This window comes from Ambystoma mexicanum, chromosome 10 (genome assembly GCF_040938575.1).
Source record: "Ambystoma mexicanum isolate Mex_15411 chromosome 10, UKY_AmexF1_1, whole genome shotgun sequence".
Classification (NCBI taxonomy): Eukaryota; Metazoa; Chordata; class Amphibia; order Caudata; family Ambystomatidae; genus Ambystoma; species Ambystoma mexicanum.
In genome coordinates, this window is record NC_090932.1 from 1,681,135,611 (window position 1) to 1,681,157,069 (window position 21,459).

Below are 21,459 nucleotides of genomic sequence, written 5' to 3' on the forward strand. Positions count from 1 at the left end.
CAACGCGCAGCGCCATCTACAGAAAACATTTCCGAGGCCAGCAAGCTGGAAACGTATTATCAAAGAGAAGGTATACATAGGAGAACACAATCCCTTCGAAAAATGGTTACAGAGGTTCCCTTACTATCTAAAAACTGATCTGGGAGAAAGTCTAAGCCCACAAATGGTAAGGATCTGCACCATTAAAACAGCTGCAGTTGTCCAATCAGGGACAACTACTGGTTTCACATTTTCCACACACACAGACTTGCTTGCACCAGGAATGTGGAGTGGGACTAGACGATTCCAACCCATCCCTGGGCGTGAGGCAAGTGCATGACTTTGTGAAGGATTTCTTGACCTGATAAGGCTGGAAGAAGGATAAACAATATGGCCAAAAAGCAAGCGAAAATCTTATGGCACAGCCATTTTACAGTATTAGACCCGTTTAGTATGCATACGTGGTAAACGAGAATGTGCGCACTAAAAATAATGCAAATATATATATCTGCTGACACAAGCTTGTCTTTAGGCATATATAAAAGTAACCAAAAATCCCAGGTGTAAAAAGATAGAGTTATACAAAAGTATCCCCACTGCACTGCAGGTGCTGAGTGCAATGTTAAAAAGAACAAGAATTCAAAAGGAAAACCTAGTTTCCCAGTACTGATAGTCTGAAGGACTGATCAGTTTCCCCATAGGAATGAGCAAAAGGCCAGGTGGTGAAGCTGAAGGCTTTACTTCCATTCAAAGGGTCAGGTCAGGACAAAAACACAGCAAGAAGAATGGGGGTCCAGAGAAACTATGGAGGGAAAGTTGCTAAAAGAGAAATCGTTCCTAACACTCACCAATGAATACTTAAACAGTCACCCTACCTGCAGGAACAAGCAGAGTATCTGAAGGAGAAGGGATATAGAAGTTTCTAAGGTCTGAGAAGGAATGAGAAAATTGAAACACTGCACATTTGCTAGCTATACTGCAAAATGTCAATGTTTCCGTTCTCTCAGACCGGTTTGTTCTTAGATTTTGAATGCTGAGCTGTGATTTTATGTTTTCTCACCCCTGAGAGCTAGAGACCCAAGGGAATAAATGAAGCCAAGAGTAGGCTGTGAAACAGGCAGACTGATGGGTTGAAATAAAGTCTGCGGTTCCCCTCCAACCGTCCATTATACACATTTACTTCACAAGACACTTTAGAAAAAATACAAAAATAATGAATAACCTCAAATGCAAAAAAACAAAATGCAATATTTTCCCCTGAAAATCAAGATAGTTAGAATTCAGGGCATCTGCCACACAGATCAGATTTGTCAAGTATTCCCATCATTTTGAATTTCACAAAAACAGAAGCTGAGACGCTGAGGATGCTGGGCCCACCTGGAACATATAGACAAAGATGATAATTCATATGCAGGAGTGACATGAAGTGATTCTGAACAAACCTTTTCAATGTTCAAGTCCTTCATCTGGAGAACTAAATCTTCAACAGGGCGGCGCGTAATTTCAGGAGGAGAAAACTCTTCAAAATCACTGAAAACAGCTGATGAATACAACCTGTGGTGTGGCAGAAGGAAATACGAAACCTGCAGTTAAACCAGACGATTTAACAATGGGGTATTAAAAAGTCAATCCCTCAAAGTTCTACTGTTCCTATGGGGCAGAGTACTTGACCAGATACATACAAGTCGCAGGTACAATTCCAGGACAAAGGTTTATACATTTTGTGGTCTGACAATGTATTGCCTTTCATTCGTGCCACATATGGCAATAGCAAACAAAAGAACAATTACTTTCACGGTTTAAGTCCACTTTTTGTCCTTCCTCTGCCTTTTCTGATCATTTTCTGTGATGCTCTGACCATTGTGATGAAACAGAAGTGATTATCCCAGAGGCCCTGGCCTGGGACACTTCTCATGTGGCCAGAGAAAGACAGATGCTTCTCGATCTGCACCCTGGGGGTGGTGCTCTATTGGAGGGGAATCAGGTTCGGAAAACTGGGATAGCACCTTTTCTAATTTCCCTAGAGACCCTACAATCTTAATGGCCTATTGTGGAATTCAACAATGGGAAGAAAGAAGTAATCTGAAGTCTCACAATGACCAAAGTACTGCTACGAGGAAGAGGAACTCAGAGGCACTAAACTTCAATATGCAGTCTAGTGGTTCTAATGACCCTCACCTGAGCAGGGCGTTTGAAAATATAAGGCCCCCTCAGGTGCAGGCCTTCAGAACAAGAATTGCAGAAGTCATGCAGCGGGAAGCGGCGTTGAGGCAGGCTTTCCCTCTGGAGAGAGAGGCTCTCGTGATGGAGTGTGGTGTCCCGGTGGCTGGCGAGCACCGGTTAACACTAGGAGCAAGGAAAGCTCCTTTACTGTTCGGTGTAGGCCGTGGAACCCAGAAGCAACCTGCAGTGTAGGTGGAAGCAGAAGACGCAGAATTAGCATTGGCAGCGGATCGCATGGACACAGGTGCAGAAGTTGGCCAGTTTACCATTGTTGGGTAATCCCAGTATGCTCTGTACGCGAACGCGGACTACTGACAGCTATTTTGAATACCAAACTAATATTTTTAAAAAAAACATATTGGTGAAATAAGAACTTTGTTGTAAAGAGGCTAGAAAAGAAAGATTACAATCATTGTTATAAAAGCCAACACCAATGCCAAAGTAAAGAAGGGGCAATACTGAAGCAAGCTAAGTATCACCACCATTGCCAAAGTAAAGAGGGGGCAATGCTTTACAGAGCATATAATCCATGTTGGCTAAATAACAAGAGAACATTGTTGCAGAAATATTTTAACTGTTGTTGGCAGAATAAGGAAAAGGCAATAGTTAAGCAAGACATCAACACACATTGCCTAAGTCAAAGAGAAGCAAGTGTAAGAAAGAAACATTTTCAGCAGTTAATTGATGTAAAAGTGGGAAAACTGAAGTAGCAGGTGAGATGCCCTCCTGATATAGAGTATCTAGGAGGAGAGGAGCATAACTTGCATTGGCTGTGGCAAAAACAAGAGTGGAACAAACAACACCAATGTGTAACATGTTTTCTCAAAAGATGTTGGGAATTTCGATGTTCTGGAAAGTTAAAGACTTTTCTAAAGGTCTGAAGTAAAGGTCTTTTTAAAACGTCTTTTTAGAAAAGACTTTTCTAAAGGTCAGCGCCCCTCCTTCAACATCTTGCTGCCCCCGCCCACCTGCCGTCCCTGCCTCCACCATCTACCCTCCATCAGGAGCAGCACCTCCCTCCATCACCTTGCTAAAGATAAAGGTTTTTAAAAGGTCTTTTTTAGAAAAGACTTTTCTAAAGGTCAGCGCCCCTCCTTCAACATCTTGCTGCCCCGGCCCACCTGCCGTGCCTGCCTCCACCACCTATCCACCGTCAGGTGCTAACCCCCCTCCAGACCCTTGCTGCCCCATCTCACTGCCCACTCCCAGAGGAGTTCTGTGGTGCCGCATAAACACTGCGCTGAATGAGGTTCTGTGCCCCTGTTGATGCCTCCTCTGCCAGCTAGTTGCGCCTAACATCACCCCCCCACTCCTACTTCCATCTAGAGCTGCGCCCACCACCAGGACCAACCTCTTCTGACTTTCATTGCCCAACATCCTACTTCCTATAGGTCCCTGCCGAAGCCGCCCTGCCATCAAGCCTGCTGCACCGGACCTCACCCCCACAGCCACCTCATTTCGGAGCTGCGCCTCCCTCTAGCTATCCTGATCCACCACCCAGCACTGCCCTACTCTACCTACTGACCGACTTCCATTCTGAGGCAGGAGCCTCTTCACTCACTTTACCCATACATTGTAAGTAATCACCCCCACTCCAACACAGACAGGCGAGCCCCTCTCCAATAGCTGTATTGTGGGCGTGCCTTACCGCCATCTGTACTATGGACCACCTGAGATCTGCTGCTCCATCTAGCCCTCCCTACGCAAGCGCATCTGTCTCCACCACCACTGTGACAACCGGCAGATCTGAGCCTCCCTCCTCCCCCTTGCCATCCCATCCCCCGCTCAACCCAGCACTGTCGCCGACTCTGAGTATCCCAGCTTTCCTGCGTTCTGCTGCAATGATCTGTAACCTCCACGGGCCTGCCACCTCGCCCTCCTCACTACAAACCACCAGTGACTATTGTCCTGTCTGACTCTCTGCTTGCAGCTGATCTCCAAAGTATCCAATCCCCCTCACCAACTCGCCCTGAGTCACTCTGCAACTGCAACCTTCACTCCACTGCCTGGACTCCCTCTTTGGTGTTGCGGCTCACCATCCCTCCTCTCTAAAACCTTGCCCCCTCCTCCACTGAATCTACAACAGCCCCTGACACCCACTCCAACTGTGGGCACCCCACTGTGTGGCCACCAGCACTTACTCCCTCATGCTCTTCCTGTCATGCCCTCTACCTTCCTTCCCCTCCGACGGCCTCCCTCCATCTCCCTCCCCCTCTCCCTCCTCTTCCTTTACCTTCCACTTACCCTCATGACCCCCCTTTTCTGCCCCTTCCCCCCAGCATAATCTCTTCTCGCTCTAATCTTATCCACCTCCCCACTGCCAAGCCCTCCAGTATCATCAACATTGCCCTCTGGAATGCCCGATCCATCTGCGACAAAGCCACTGCGGCCCTTGATCTGTTCCTACGACTCAACCTTCACTTCCTTTGCATCACAGAGACTTCCCCCCCCTTCAATTCCACTGTTCCTGCATCTCTCTCCACCCCCTCTTCCTCCTGCTTTTAGGTCGCGGCGTCGGCGGTCTCATTTTTCACCCCAAATGTCTTTCCTCATCTCCTCCCTCATCTCTCCCTACCTTCTCCTCCTTTGAATTTCTCTTCAAATCCTTCACTTACCCTCAAGCGATATCCTTCTTAATCATTTACAGACGTCCTGACCCCCTCTCTTCATTTTATAAAGACCTAGACCACCTTCTCTCTCTCTCATTTCTCCCTCCCCTACTCCTCTCTCTGTCCTCAGCGATTTTAACCTCCCTTTCTCCACCTCATCACATTCTTCCCCTCTTCTCTCTTTACTCGACTCCTATTTCCTCTCTAGTCTTCCTACCCCCCTCACCCACTCCTCTGGCTCCACTCTCGATCTCATCTTTCTCTCTTCTCACTCTTCCTCCCCTGTCTAGTCCCTCCCCCACTATTTCTCCGACCACGCCTTACTCTCCTTCTCCCTCCCCCCTCCTCATTGTCACCCCCTCTCCCTTTTCTTCCTCCTTCTTTCGTCGTGATCTCCGCAACTTCAACCCTTCTCTGTTCCTCGATACCTGCTCCTCCTCCCTTCCCCCTCTCCCTGACTCCTCATCCCTCTTGCCTGATTACGCCCTCTCCTCACTCTCCCCCTCCATTTCCTCCAGTCTTGACCTACTCTATCCTCTTACTTCCTCCTCAACCTCACGCAAACCTCTCCAACCTTGACTTTCCTCTCACCTTCTGTCCATGTGTCACCTCCTCTGTCGCCTCGAACGACGCTGGCTCAAATCCCCCTCTCTGTCAAACCAATCCTCTTACTTCTCATATCACTCTCTCTACGACTCCTGCCTCTCATCTGCCAAGCGCTCCTACTACTCTAACCTTCTACGCTCACAGGCTTCTCACCCCCGTCGTATCTTCCAAACCCTCTCTCGCCTTCTTTCCCCTCCCACTCCTGATCCTTCCACGAACTCTCTCCTCTCTCCTTCTGATTTCACCAACTTTTTCTCATCCAAAATTCTCTCTCTTTGCCAAAACATCCTCTCCTTCTTTCTCCCCTCCTTCCCCCTTCCTCTTCCACCTCTGCTAACATGTCCACCTTCTCTCCCATCACCCCAGCCTGTGTCTCCCGTCACCTGTCCAAAACTCACCCTACCGCTGCCCCCTCTAATCCTATCCTCACCTCTCTCATCCCCAAAGACTACCCCCTCTCCTCATCCCCTACCTAACCACTTTCTTTAACAGTTGTCTCTCCTCTGCTACCTTTCCGTCAGCATTCAAACACGCCACCATCAACCCGATCCTGAAGAAACCTTCTGCTAGCCCTCTTCTTACCTCCAACTTCAGACCAATCTCTCTTCTTCCCTTCATCTCAAAGCTCCTTGAACGCTTGGCATACTCTCAACTCTCTGCATTCATCTCCTCTCAATCCCTCGTCCCCTCCTCTCAATCTGGTTTCTGCCCTAAACACTCCACCGAGACTGCTCTCACATATGTACTCAACTCTCTCCTCACCGCTCGCCACGCTAAGCAATCCTCAATTCTCATCCTCCTTGACCTCTCCGCAGCCTTTGACACTGTTGATCATCCAACAGAATCACATTTGAGACATTTGACCAGCCCCCTCAGGGTCCATAGTGTTCATGACCTTTCCACTAGTAATATTACTAAAGCAACAAATCTGCATTTTCCTTGTCGTCCTATTGACAATTGACTGTCTGGGAGCAGGGCAAAACAGTGCGTGGGGGAATATCGTGTTCCCTGGTACAAGTTAACATTTGCTGTACAGCTTATCTGTATTTCTCCTGGAGCCTAAGGTCAGTTTGCTCTAAAGCCTGGGAATAGGGTTTTCCTCTAGAGGAGCACATAGCAGCTGCACATTATTCAAATGTATTTGTTCAGTGGGGAAAACATGGTTGAGACAGACGGGCACCTAATTTATAGATTAGCAATGCTTCCACAGATACTGTGATACCTGAGTGGTAGCGCCGTGGACTGGTCTGTACCCTTTGTGGCCCAAGACAATCCTTTGCTGCATGACTTCAGGGGCTTTCAGCAGGAGATGGAAAAGCTCTTCGCCCGTTGTACTCATGGGCAGGCATTAGACAACGAACTTCTGTCCCTACGCTGCAGAATGAGCATTCCTGCTTAGCAATTAGCAGAGGGTTCATGCCACGGCCTTCCCCCGCGTTGAAGTGAGGAAGGCGAGATGAGCAGGGAATTGAACTGAACATTGCATCCAAGATGGCGAATGAAACAAAATGGCGGCGTGGCCACCATTAGTGTGGCAGTAAGTTCATAACGTGATGCGAATGTGCTTAGGCCAATATGCATAACTGTAAGACATTTAAACTAAATCTATTTTCACAGGGGAAGCCTATCCAGAAGAAGGGAGGCATTCTCCTGGCATTTCTGTTATTTTATCTTGGTAGTAGGGTCAGAGTAGCTTAGCTTTGGACGGAGGACATACTATTTTGTTTTGTACTTCACGACAAACGAGCACCCTAGTTCGGTAGGGAAATCTGTAGAATGGGGCTAGTGAAACCATTTATCAAAAATATTTAAATGAAAAATTGGCAAAAATACCAAAACTGAGCTGTCTCCTCCTCGGAACCTACCACACCACCTTTAGTAGCCATTTCAGGTCATTGCAAAAGGACACGAGTCAAAGGTCCAAAACATGGTACGAAAATATCTGCTGCCACCAAACCATCATGGTCACATTGTATTTGTAACCCTGTGGCCTCCAGGGGACCACTGGTAGAAGTAATAACAGAAACAAAAAAACAATAATAGAAAGGAGTGTACACCAAGCAAGAAGTAACACACGTTTATTGAAACAGCTGTGAAGCACAGGTCAGACAGCCCGTGGAACTGAAAGGTATGAAATGGGCAGGGGGGCGATTCCACGACTGGGTGGCGCATTTGCACTGGGCTTCTTGACTTTGGGGAGGAGGGGGCAAGCGGTGGGAGTTGGGGTTTCTTTTGTTCCTTGTTGGTTCTGTTCATCTGAAATGCCAATAAAATTAATGTGAAAAAAAGAGAGATGACACACAAGTCTAATGGGACACAAGCAACACCCATGAGGACAGAATCCACCATCCCTAGCCAACTCCCAGCGAACAGCCTTCACCCACTCGAAAAATACTACTATAGATCATACCTGTATAAAGTTGGGTGAACTTTAGCACTTGCCACACTAACTAAGGTAAGGATATTGGCAGGGGCATGGTCCGAAGAGAGTTGTGAATGAAGGCAGACGCCGTCCCTGGACATAATTGCATGCGTTAGCATTGCCACACTCCAAAGGGGGTAGCAGCAGTAACATGAATGAGCAACCAAATAAGATGATGAATGCCAAGCAGCCCCAACTCACGGAGGGAGTAGGCACGGGTTTACCGATGCCCCCCTCCTAATAGACGAGATTGGGAATGCTTTCTGGGCTAGACTGCATGGGACGCACAAACGCCTGCCAGCCCCGCACACAAACAGGGACCACGTAGGCGGCCGGTACCCAACTTGGGCAAGGTTATGCATATGAATGGATAGACACGGGGACGCCCAGACACCCCACATAATTAAAAATACGGAAATCTTACCACCTCACTTCAAGACAGCAATGCCAATTAACCAACCCCCTGCATACACCTCTCAAATTCTAACCAAACACAACCACAAACCTACAACACAACAATCCGCACAAACTTCACTACACTGCAAGAACAAAACAAAGCACACATAGACCTGCACAACAGCCCACAATGTCTTCCGACAGTATAACACCCCTAGCCCAGCCAACGGAATTCCGGGCTGAGGCCGCCAACAGTACATCACTGCTCTCTTGCACTTCTCCTGTTCATCCCACTAACTCTGCCCCCCACCACTCTCTTTTTTTCAGAGCCGCCAGGCGCCACTCCGATGGTGATAGTGCGCGGTACAAATATCCTTTAACATTAATATATACCTGTTTTGCAGGGCAACTCATTTTACCATCCTTAGCTCCTCGCTCACCGCGTTCAATCCCTTTTCCATTGCATTGACTTTGCCAACTGTAATAACTTATAGCGGGTGATTTGCACACATTTGGCATTAGCTGCTGCCTGGACACCTCCAAGTAATACTGATGCAAAAAAGTTGACGCCTTGTTGAAGAAACGATAGACTGGTGAAATAGCAGCCAGTCTGTCAGATGATTTCTGGGACCGATAGTTGCTGTTCATGCTAATTCTCTTCAAGTATCAGGCTGGTCGTTTGGCATTTATAACATGCCTGTACACAAGTGTTTCTAGGCGCCACAAGACAAGGGAGGGAAGACACAGGGAGGACAAGACAAACAATCCTACTAGGCCTCATGTCATTCGGATCGTACAAGTGCGACAAGGCGCAACTCAGCAAGGGAAGGGGAATAGAGGGAAGACAGAGACAACGATCCTACCATGCCAGGTGTCATTCAGATCGCGCAGGTACAGTGGAAGGGGTAAGAGAAAAAGTGCGGAGGGAGGTGGGGACAGTGCAGTACATGGGGTAAAAGAATAAATAAAACAATAAGAGAAGTAGGGCCAGCTGGTGGCAAGTGCAAGGGTAAGTGCAGACGTCAGGTGTCAAGTGCTGGTGGGCGATTGTAGGGATACAGAGAACAGTCCCCAAGTGCGGGGGTTGCCAGGGTGGCAGTGCAGGTGTGTAACTGGCGGGGGAGGGAACCTGGGCCTGAGATCAGAGGGTGGCCAGATAACCAGTGCAGTTCCAGCTAGGAATTCAGCAGGGGAGAGGAGGAGAGAAAGCAGAAGCAAAGATGAAGGTGTTGAGGTGCTTCCAGAACCAAAGATGGTTCTCCTCAAGTTTCAGGATGGCAGGGAGGCTGTTCCAGAGGGAGGTCCCAGCCGGAGAAAGAGATCTAATCTACCACCAACTTGTTACTTGGAGAAGCGACTAACTCTGAAGTTGAAGGCGGATGAGCGAAGAGCTTGAGAAGTAAGATATTAGAGAGTCGAAGGTATTGAGGCCCCAGAAGGCCTTGTGGACAATGCAGTGGGTTTTGAACTTAATCCTCGCAGCCACAGCAGGGATTTCAGTCCTGGAGAGATACGCTCTATGGGCTTGACGCCAAGGACAAGTCTCGCAGTTCTGTTCTGGATAAGTTGCAGAGGGCAGAGAGTAGAAGCAGGCAGATTTAGAAAGAGGCTGTTGCAATATTCCAGCCTAGAGAGAACCAGAGCTCTGGAGACAGTGAGCCTATGGGAGAAGGAGAGGAAAGGAAGAATACCTCTTAGGAGGTGCAGTTGGTCGTGTGACTTCTTAGTGGCTTCAGAGATGTGAGGAGAGAAGGAGAGTGTGGAGTCGATGATGACCCTGAGGTTTTTAGCCTCGCAGGTGGGAGCAGGAAGAGGCCCAAGAGAGGCCGGCCAAAGAGCGACAGGAAAGGAGTGAGCGGGTGTGCCGATGAGGAGAATCTGAGTCTTACTGGCATTCAGGCAGAGATCATTGGCGTCACACCACTCCTGGTAGCAGACAGTCAGTGATGAGAGACAGAGAAGAGGTGGCCGAAGGTAGCCTGAAAATGAGCTAAGTGTCATCCGCATAGCACTGAAAGTTGGGGCAGAGCGCAGCAATGTGGTAGGCAAGAAGTGCCAGGTATTGGTTGAACAGCCAAGGAGAGAGGCTAGACCCCTGGGGGACACCACAGGTAGAGATAGAGGAGAGGAAGGACCCAAGTTGGACCTGGGAGAGTCGATCAGAGAGGAAAGAAGTCAGCCAAGCCAGGGCCTGACTGGTGATACCCAGATTATCACGGAGACGATTGAGCAGGATGGCATGGTTGACCGTGTCAAAGGCAGACGAGAGATCAAGTAAGATGAGGACACGGGGTGTTGCAATCAAGGTTGCAGAGCAGGTCTTCACGGATGTTCAGGAGAGTAGTTTCCATACTTCTGGCAGCTCTGAAGCCAGACTGATGGTCATGTAGACACCCAACAGATTCAGTGTGAAGATTAAGCTGGGCGATGGATAGTTTTTCAAGGAGTTTGCCCAGGAAGGGAGTGATGGAGATTGGACGATAGTTAGCCGGCCAGGATTGCTCAGCAGAGGGCTTCTTAAGAAGAGGGTGATCAATGGAGTGCTTTGAGGGGGGGTGGGAAGACTCCACTGATGGAGTGGTTGCAGAAGTAGGCCAGAGCAGCAGCCAGGGAGTCAATGTGGTCCTTGATGGTTTTGGAGGAACAGGGATGAACCTGTTTTGATGAGACTTTCATCGATCAGACTTGTCTAGAAACATCGTCTGTGGAGAACAGGGGAAAGGCAGAGAAGGAGGTAGGAGAGATGGCCGAAGAAGGGCTAGAGGAAAAGCAGGGAATAGCGGGGGAAGGGGTAGAGGAAGAGAGAGAGGACAGGATGTCCTGAGTTTTAGAGATGAAATGAGAAGCTAGAGCGTTGCAGAGGGCCTGGCAGGGGACATGAGAGAGACTGCAGCAGGATTGGCCAGTTCCTTGCAGATTTTAAAGAGTTTGGCTGAGTTGTTAGATGCAGCAGAGACGCAGGCGTGGATGTGGGCTCTCTTCTTGGTGTGGACAGAGAGCCGATATTTCCTTTGGAGCAGGCAGCAGGCCAGTTTGTCAGCAGATGAACCAGAAGCACGCCATTTTCGCTCAGCCATCCAGCACTTGCGTTTGATGGTGACGAGGTCCGAGTCGTACTAGGACTTGCACTTGGCTTTGGGCTTCAAGCGGATCCTCATGACAGGGGCAAGAACATAGACAGTATCCGAGAAAGCAGAGTGGAGCATGGAAAGGGCTGTGTCAGGGTGTGAGTCAGCCAAGGGGGAGAGAGGGGCAAGAAAGTGGCGGCGAAAGCCTCAACTGACACACGCTTCATGGGTCGGATAACCGAGAAGGTGGGTGGCAGTGCTGGAATTGGCTTAGCCTGGAGGGAAGAGAGGGGGAGCTGGGAGGAAAGGAGAAAGTGGTCACTCTAGGTGAGAGGATTGGTGAGAGGGATAGATAGGGGAAGGTCTGAGGAGATCAGAACATCCAGATTGTGCCCTGCAGAGTAAGTCAGCCAGGGGGGAGAATAGAGAGTGAGAGAGAGTCACAGAAGTCACAAAAGAGTCCAGATGAAGCATAGGAAGCATCCAAGTGGATGTTAAAGTCTCCCAGAAGGAGGAGTTGAGTGGTCGAGACCAGGAGGGAAGAGGAAAGGTCCACCCATTCGGAGAGGAAGGAATAGATCTGACCAGGTGGCCGATAGATAGTAGCCACAGTGAGGGAATGGCTAAGAGAGAGAGAGAGAGCCTGCAGATGAGGCATTCGAAATAGGAGTAGCCCTGTGTAGGAATGACAGAGGCAGGAATCCACTCTGGCAAGATCAGGGCTACACCTGCTCCGGAGCGTTTGGACCTTGGCGCGGAGAGGATCTTGCAGCCGTCAACGAGGAGAGTGCCAAAGCTTGCGACAGAGCTCGTTGTGAACCAAGTCTCGGTGAGACCAAGGACATTGAGGACAAGTTTATCCAGGATGCAGCAGATGTCAGAGGCGTGTTTGACAGTTGAGCGAGAGTTAAGAGTGGCAATATGGAGAAGGTTGCCATCCCTCAAAGACTTCGGGGGAGAGGTATGCCCTGCGGAAATGGAGGAGAGGGCAAGGAGCCAATGAGGAGACAGCAGGGGAAGGCAAGTAAGCTATAGAGGTAGGAGAGAGAAGGAAATTGATGTGGCGCGGGAATCGTCTATCAAAGAAGAGAAGATTGGCCTGAGGGCCTTGGACCAAGACGGTACCATTCAAGTAAACATTAATGATGACCTTTGAGGAGTGGAAGGAGGCCGGGAGGGCCTCCCACTGGGTGCCACCATTGATGGGAGAGGAAGAGAAAGGAGAAAGCCCAGAGACCATATGATGATGATCTCCATCTTTAAAGACCTCATCACCCCCTCCGCTTACCCTGATGAAATCATTAAAGATGAAGCATGGTGCGCCAGCATGAAGGTAGCCTTGCTCAACAAAATTGAAACACTCCACCAAAAAAATACAAGCCCAATTCAAAGCCCTACCCAAGATCAACCACCCTCCACTGCCTAGCCTCCCTTCCCAAACTCCCCCCAATCTTTCCGCAATGTCTCAGAAACTGAAGTCCCCGAACTCCTCCAGAAGCTCAAACCCTCGATATGCAAAGGAGACCTTTGTCCTCCCAAAATCATCAAGGAATGTGCTGATTCCCCTGCTCCTCTCATCACTGCATTCATCAATGCTTCCTTCAAAACCTGTACTGTCCCCTCCAGCCTCAAAGAAGCATGGGTTAGCCCTCTTCTAAAAAAAATAAAAATCCCTAGATCCCTCTGCTCCTAATAACTACCGCCCTATTTCCACTGTCCCATTTCTCCCATTTCTCTGCAAAATCCTTGATAAAGCAGCCCACAACCAGATCCAACATTTCCTAGAAGCCTACGCCATCCTTGGTAAAAGGTAATCAGGGTTCCGTAAGGGCCACGGCACTAAAACTGCCCTTCTGGATCTTAAAAATCAAATAACCACAATCATGGACAAAGGCAAACCAGCCCTCCACCTACTCCTGGATCTCTCGGCCGCCTTAGACCTTGTGGACCACAAAACTCTCACCTCCCACCACACACATTCAGTTCACTTCACCAGCAAGGCCTCTTCCTGGATCACATCTTTCCTTGAAGGCAGAGCCATGAAGGTCTTCTCAGACCATGCAAACGCTGCTCCCTCCACCATCCTATGTGGAGTTCCCCAAGGGTCCTGCACAGCTCCCACCCTATATAACCTGTTTACTAAACTGCTCTTTGACAGACTAGACTCCCTCGGCATCGCTTACACCAACTATGGCGATGATAGGCAGGTCCTCCTACCAGTCTTGGGCATATATGACCAGGATGCCGTAGCCCTCCTTCAAATCTACCCTACCATCCAAGCCTGGATGGTAGAACATGGGCTTTGTCTCAATGGCGATAAAGCCGAGATCATCCTCATCACGGGCCCCAAAGAAACACTAGCCAAACTCAGCAAACAATACCGCAACTTTACTATCGATAATTCCACCATTCCAGTCTCATCAGCAGTCAAGACACTAGGGGTCTTCTAGACTCCACATTGTCCATGAGGTGCCAGGTCAGTGCCATTGCCTCTGCATCTGCCCACACCACCAAGCTTATAACCACAGTCAAGCCATTAATCTCCGACCATAACTGCCTATCAATAACGAGAGCAACCATTGGGGCTAAATTAGATTACTGCAATGCTCTCCTAGCTGGCATGTCTGCTAAAAATCTAAACAGACTCCAAATAGTCCAGAATTATGCTCTCAGAGCAGCTCTCAGGATTCCGAAAAGAGACCACTTCAGTAAAGCCCGGCAAGCTGCCCACTGGCTCCCTGTAAAGGAGAGAATCACCTTCAAGACTCTCACTCTAACTCGCACATGCTTAAGCCTCTCTGCCCCTCCCTACTTATCAGAGACCTTAAACTGGAGACAACTCATTACGTGCCAAAAGAACCTGCCATGCCAACAAACTACACATCTCACCCATTAAAAGAGCCAAAGCAGGCGGGATTGGCTTCCCTCACCTAGCACCCAAACTGTTGAACACCTTACCCAACTCACTCAGGGCCTAGACTTCCCTCCCAGACTTCCGGAAAAAGCTAAAATCTACACTCTTTAACTAACACACCCCTCTACCGCCCCCCTCCTATTACCCTCACTCTGATTGCAAAGAAGTATGTACTGTGCCCTCTTTTGTAAACTCAGTAAATTTTCACATTATGTAACAAGTCTGTAACAGCGCCACAATGCCTCCGGGCTGCTGCAAGCTTTAAAATTGTTAGAAAATAAATAAATGAGTCCATAGGTCTGACGAGGGAATGACAAAGGATGTCGGTGGAGGTTTGCCTAGAGGTGGCACTGGTATAGGTGTCAGCGATGGGGAGGCCTGGGTTGGAGACCAGGATATCCTTTTTAAACTTCTTCCTACCAGATTTAGTGAGGAAAGCAGGATAGTTAGTAGAGAACCAGTTAGAAAAGATAGGAAAGACAGAGCACCATAGGAGTAGGAGAGGAGCGAAGAGGAAGGGAGTGTGAGAGGTAGGGGAGAACACTAGGGAAGGACACAGGGAGGGGTGCAAGCAGACGAGGCAGAGAGAGACGGGGCAAGTTGACAGTTGGACAAGATGACAGGCACTCAGACAATGGTAGACAGCTGCTAGATGAGTGCTTAGCTAAGAAGTCGACCACAGAATGGCACTACTATCACAGTGATATTTAGATATTGGTGAAACACACCTAAGTCTGAGAGTCCTGTAAGGGGAGAAAAAGGCCTAGGTTTCACAATGCAATTTCAAATACTTTCACACTTGTTTGAACACACCTAAATAACACACTTAACTCTGAGAGTCCTGTAAGGGTGGGGAAAGACCCAGGTTTCACAATGGAATTGTAAATACTTTCACAATGCATGTCTGTGAGTTTGCTATGGGGCAGGGGTGTCAGGGTAGAGTGCAGGGTACCTTGTTTAGTCGCTGCCAGTTGATGACTGTCAGCTGGCTTCCGAAATACTTCTCGTTTGGTGTGTACTTCTTCATTATTACTCCTACTACGTGCAACCTGTCCCCTCTCAACTAAAAACAAAAACACTACACTATAACAAAATAGTGTAACGCTCACCTGATATCCACGGGAACGTCACTCAGCCTGTTCTGACCTCTTACGACCTCAAACCCTTCCCTGGAGGCTATTCGACTCGAGACTGGGCACGAAACAAAGGATTGGTAGTTTAACTCCCTATTGTCTCTGTGTGCTTGAACCCCTTCTTCCCCGGGGTCCAACCCTTCCCTTTGATCTACAGCTCACCTTGTTTTCTTGGATAGTGTGCTCTCCGTCCTGCTTTCAGCGCAGGGGCGCGTTGATTGATACGGGCTCGTTGCTGCCTATTTACTTCACTGGCAAGAGGCCGACAGGTAACTATAATGAGTCTTTTGAACAGTTCTCTAACTTCGTTCCTTTCCTTCCTTAGATGATGGCCGGCGTCGGTGGATGGCGGCGTGCTGCTGACATGAGTAGCGCTGCAGGTGAGTGAGAGTGCGATGCACGATCCACCCCTATCGTATTTGCATTGAACTGAGTTCTTTTTCTGTGTCTTTTAGGTGCCGCAACGTTTTCAGCGTGGATGCCGGTTATGAAGAACAAATGTGGTGGGTACGCGCGGTGTGCAGTGCCTCTAGATGTTTCCACGCTAACCTGGAGTGTCTTTTCCCTCTTGCAGATGGATGAGAAGTTCCGGAGACAGAGTTCCTGGGATTCAGGTAAGCGTTTGAAGCTCGTACAGTATTTAAAAATAAGCAAAGATTTGCAGAATGCTTACTAATACCTTTTTTCAGTTCTTTTCCCTTTTCCTTAGGAAGCAGCGTGCCGGGATGGAATGACACTGCAGAAGATGCCCGCAGAACAGAAGGAGCGATGAATGATGGGCAGAAGCGCCGCAAGGTAAGGCTGTTCCTAACGGTGTTCTTGTTCTTGCAGGAGCTGAGCGCAGAAGAAAGATGCAGACCTACTGGAGATCGATCCGAACACGCTGAGTGTCAACGCTGCAGGTGCAGAAAATGCAAAGCATATTTCTCAGCCTGGGTGTGGCTTAAATAGTCTCTGGATATCCCAGGTGCCTCTGGGCTGAACCACACCCAAAAGACTAGACCGCACATGTAGTTCTGGGAACCGAAATATGTGGGGGCATCCATCTTGTCCCTATCAATGCACTACAAGTCCAATCCCCAATGTTATCCTATGGGAGTGAGTGAGTCTGGTGCCACAAGCGCCAAGTCTGGCTCCAAGTGGGTCTTTGGAGGGATGGAGAGGCCCTTGAGGGCCATGTAGGTGATCGTGGCCTGGCTCCAGCCTGACATCTTGGAGGGCTGGGGACATGAGGGGCAGGAATCATGACAGCACTCCTCCCCACCCCAAATCCCCTCTCAAGGTGGCTCTTCTGTCTGGTCCTGGTTTGGTTGGATGGTTTTGATGAAATCGTCTAAGCAAGCGAGGTGCATGGATGTACTCACAAGGCTCCCATGTCCTGTCTTGTGGACCATACCCCTTCCAATTTGAATCTGACGTACTTTGAATCTAGGATGTCCTTGACTTCGAATTCTGGCTCCCCGGCGACTACTACCGGCTGCGGTGGCGTTGCTACCCGGGTCCCAGGTTGAACAGGTTTAAGGAGGGACATGTGGAACAGGATGAATCTGCATGTTTGACGGCAAAGCTAGTCTGACCGCCACAGGATTTATCACGGAGGTGACGGTGAATGGACCCAGGTATCTTGGACGGAAAGTTCGGGCTCCTTTAATGGACACGTGTTTAGACGCTAGCCAGACTTTGTCTCCCACTTGGTAGTTGGAGGCCTTCGCTCGGTGTTGATCAGAAAACTTCTTTTGGCAATTCTTAGCTTGGAAGTCGGTGTTCAGCTGCCCTTTTAAAGGTTTGAGAAATGGTCGTGTGCAAGGTTTTGACTGCTGGCATTTCCAGGGTTGTAGGAATGTCCAACTCAGAAGTACGTGGGTGCCTGCCATACATGGTATAAAAGGATGTCTGCCCAGTCCTGGTGTGTAGGGAATTATTATAAGCATATTCAGCTATCCATAATAGGTCGAACCAGCTTCCTTCAGCTTGGTGTAACATGCAATCCAGATACTGCTCGAGCGTCTGATTTGTCCTCTCAGTTTGACCATCCGTTTGGGGATGGTGACTGGTGGATAGCCGGATGTCGATCTGGGCCAAAGAGCAGCATTTTCTCCAGAAGTTAGATACGAATTGAGTACCTCGGTCTGAGACCAAAACTGAAGGAAACCCATGGAGCCGTACGATGCCTTCAAGAAATACCTTTGCCAGAGTGGAAGCATTTGGGAGCCCCTTAAGAGGAACGAAATGTGTCATTTTTGAAAATAGGTCCACGACCACAAGAATAGTGTTAAACCCTTGACTGGGTGGTAAGTCAATAATAAAATCGAGGGACAACGTGTGCCAGGGTGCTGGTGGGATTTCCAATGGTTGTAATAGCACGGCCGGTTTCTCCTTGGATGACTTGTTTTGAGCACACACTCCACAAGATAGGATGAATTGGATAATGTCTTTACGCCACGTGGGCCACCAATAATTTCGTTTTACCTTGGCTAGGGTTTTACCGATTCCGTGGTGGCCCTCGATCAAGGAATCATGATAACCGGACATGACTTGTTCTCATAGATCTTGGTTTGGTAAGAATAAACGATTCCTGAAGTAGGGCAACTGATCTTTTATCATGTAATGTTCTCCTTGTTCACTCCCCGCTTATAATTGCTCCGGTCTCATCAGGTTTTGGATTTCTTCATGTAATTCTTTCTGAGTTATGGTTGCTGTGATTCCTAGGAGCTTGTCAATCGGGATGATTTCTACTGGGTCAGGGGTCCGATACCCTTGCTATTCCAAACCCATACAGGAAAGGGCATCGGCTTTCCCGTTTTTCACCCCTGGTCGAAATGTAATCACGTAGTCATATTCCGCAAAAAAAAGAGCCCAACGTAGTTGTCGTGAGGATTGGGCCTTTGCTGTTTTTAGGTACTTGAGGTTCCGGTGGTTAGTTATTACAGCGATTGTGTGTCTGGCGCCCAAGAGGTAGTGCCGCCATGCCTTAAAGGCTAACTTAATGGCCCCGAGTTCTTTGTCTGTGATAGCGTAATTGAGTTCAGGGGGTGTGAATTTACGCGACCAGAAGGCAACAGGGTGTAACTGGCCCGTTTCGGGGTCCTTTTGTGAGAGGACGGCTCCCATAGCCATGCTTGAGGCATCAGTTTCCATCAGGTATGGGAGATCAGGGCGTGGATGGCGTAAGATTGGGGCAGATGTGAATCTTGCTTTGAATTCCTGGAAAGCCTCCTCGGCTTCTGTTGTCCACTGGAACTTTTTGTTGCTTTTCCTTGGTAATGAGGTGATGGGATGCACGATTTGCGAAAATCCTGGGATGAAATGGCAGTAGAAGTTTGCAAAACCCAGCATACTTTGAACCCCCTTGAATGAATTTGGGGATGGCCAGTTCAGAATAGCATCTACCTTGTCTACATACATTCGGATGCCATTCGGGCTGAGAATAAAGCCCAAGAATTCCACCTCGGAGACGTGGAATGAGCACTTTTCGAGGTTGGCGTAGAGCTGGTGCTGGTGTTGACGGAATTTCTCCAATACGGATCGGACGTGTTAAACGTGTTCCTGCTTTGATGCGGAATATACTAGGATATCGTTGATATACACTAGAGCACAGACATCAATCAATGCCCGTAGGACATTGTTCATGAAGTATTGAAATGCAGCAGGCGCGTTGCAAAGGCCAAAGGGCATTACTTGATATTCGTACAAGCCGTATTTGGTGCGAAAAGCAGTTTTCCATTTGTCCCCCTGTTTTAGCCGAACAAGGTGATATGCCCCCCTCAGCTCTAGTTTTGTGTAGATTTGGGCATCTTTGACTTGATCAAGCAATTCAGGGATCAGTGGCAGGGGGTAGCAATTTTTTACGGTAATCTGGTTCAGTGTGCGATAGTCGATGCACGTTCTCAAGTCCCCCTCCTTTTTTGGTACGAAGAATAGAGGACTGGCTGCTGGAGACTTCGAGGGAAGGATGAACTCGTTGGCCAGGTATTGATCAAGAGTGGCCTTCAGGTGCTGGTTTTCTGGTTCCGTGAGTGCGTAAAATGGCCCACAAGGGATTTGTGCGCTGGGTATCAGGTCGATTTGGCAATCGTATGGTCTATGCGGTGGCAGGGTATTAGCTTGTTCTTTCTGAAAGACATCTTGAAAGTCCTGGTATTCGCTTGGTAGGGTGCCGATTGCCACAGTCGCAAGCGTGGAGGTTCTGGTGTCTATTGGTTGTTTCTCTTGGCGATAACGTGTGGGCGCAAGTCTCGGGAAAGGCCAATTCTTTTGCTCGCCAATCGATTCGAGGATTGTGAGCTACCAACCATGGCATTCCCAAAATCAACCGGAGCTGTGGTGCCTTAATGAGGTCGAAAATGATAGATTCTTAGTGTCCATCCTGGCACAGAAGGGTTAAATCTGCAGTGCATTGGGATACTGGACCAGAAGCTTTTTCCGTGCCGTCGACAGTGGTAACAGTGTCAGTGGTTGATTTAGGGTGTAACGGAAGCCCCATCTTTGCCGCAAGATCCTGGTCGATGTAATTCCCAACTGCTCCACTGTCAATGTACGGTCTTACTGCGTGCATCCAAGATGGTTGTTGGTGATTGATCAAGACCACCAGTGCAAAATGGGAGGTCTGTAGTTCACTTTCTTTGCTGGACAAGTGGACCCCTACACTTGCCGGGCTGGGGCGTTTTCCGATTCCTTGATGGTATCTTCCTTGTCCATGGCCCCTACCGTCTTCCTGGGTGGCTTCATAGGGCACTCTTTAAGGAAATGACCTGACCTTCCACAGTACAGACATAACGGCTGCTGTCTCCTTTTGTCCTTTTCCGCTTTAGTCAAGGGGGATCTGACCCCCCCCGATTTGCATTGGTTCTCCTGAACCTTCCGTTGTTCAGGCAGTATTGTCCTTTGAACGCACATACATAGGGCGAGGGTCCGGTCTGGTTCAATCTGCTCTTCGGTCCTGTAACCTATGATCCAGTTGAACAACAAGGTCAATGAATTCTGAGCAGTCTTTCGGGGGGTTCACTACTTGTGCGAGAACATCCTTGAGCTCCCCCCGCAAACCCAATGAAATAACGTGGTTCTCTTCTCCACTGGCCATTCTGCTTCAACTACGAGTCTATTGAACATGGCTATGTATGTTAATAGGTCTTGATTCCCTTGGCGTAGGGAATTTTGCGCATTTTGTTTGTTTTACACTGTAGGACCATGAAGTATCTGTGGAAATGTGATTCTGTTTAGTATATATATATATATATGTATTTAACTTTGGTTGTTCGGGGCTCTCTCCTGCCACAGTGACTGTACGCAAGGCATCGTGGGGCGCAGAGACCCCAGTCCGGCCTGAAATAAATGATATTGTAAACCTTGTGACCTGCTATTTCCATTTCTTTGTAGTAAGCTTCATTTTGTGGTCTTTCAGATGGCGCCCGAAAAGGGACCCTCGCGTTGATGTTCCATTCGTGGTGGACGAAGCCGAAGCGGTCGGATCGAGATCAGTGAGTAAAAGGGGCCCCTGCACAAGAGACGCATTTCCTCGCAGACTGCTACACCTGATCTCTGGCCGATCGCAGCGCCAACGGGAAGTCTCAGCAAGGGTTCCAGAATCGAGGCTTGTTCTGCCGCTTGGAGAAATCGCCAGCCACGACGATTGTTCGATTGAACTTGTTTGGAAATCAGTTGAGCATGTTTCAGTAAGGGACCGGCCTGGTGATTTTGAATTTGGTAGTATATTTGCGCGTAAATATTATTCACCAAGTAAGACTGTGGTTTTAGTATGCCTGGTAAGTTGTCATCATGTTTTGCAATGTTTTGTTGCTGAGGAAGACAATCTAAGAATTTGAAACATTGTCAACCTGCACCACCCGCAGGATCGGCAACATATGACATGTATATATCGTATGGCCTAGGCGCGATTGTATTCAATGATGTTTGGCATCGACAAACCAGACATACACCTGACCTTCAAGTGTCAAGAACAGGATTGTTTTGAGTTGGCGAGAATAGAATATTTGAATCGGTATTGTTGCGTAAAAAAACTAGAACAGCTGCGTTTGGTAGAAGGAAGCAAATAAGCGAGTAAAAAGTAGAGAGAGGCATGCACGTAGACAAATGACGAATGCTGAGAAGG

General features: G+C 48.5%; 1 protein-coding gene across 1 annotated transcript in view; it reads right to left on the reverse strand.

Moving 5' to 3' along the window:
• Positions 1-21,459, reverse strand: part of DHX37 (DEAH-box helicase 37) — a 1,051,990-nt gene that overhangs the window by 313,597 nt on the left and 716,934 nt on the right. The window contains exon 17 of the mRNA XM_069620118.1: positions 1,422-1,533. Coding sequence (XP_069476219.1) covers positions 1,422-1,533 — 112 coding nt within the window. The remainder of the gene's footprint in view (positions 1-1,421; positions 1,534-21,459) is intronic.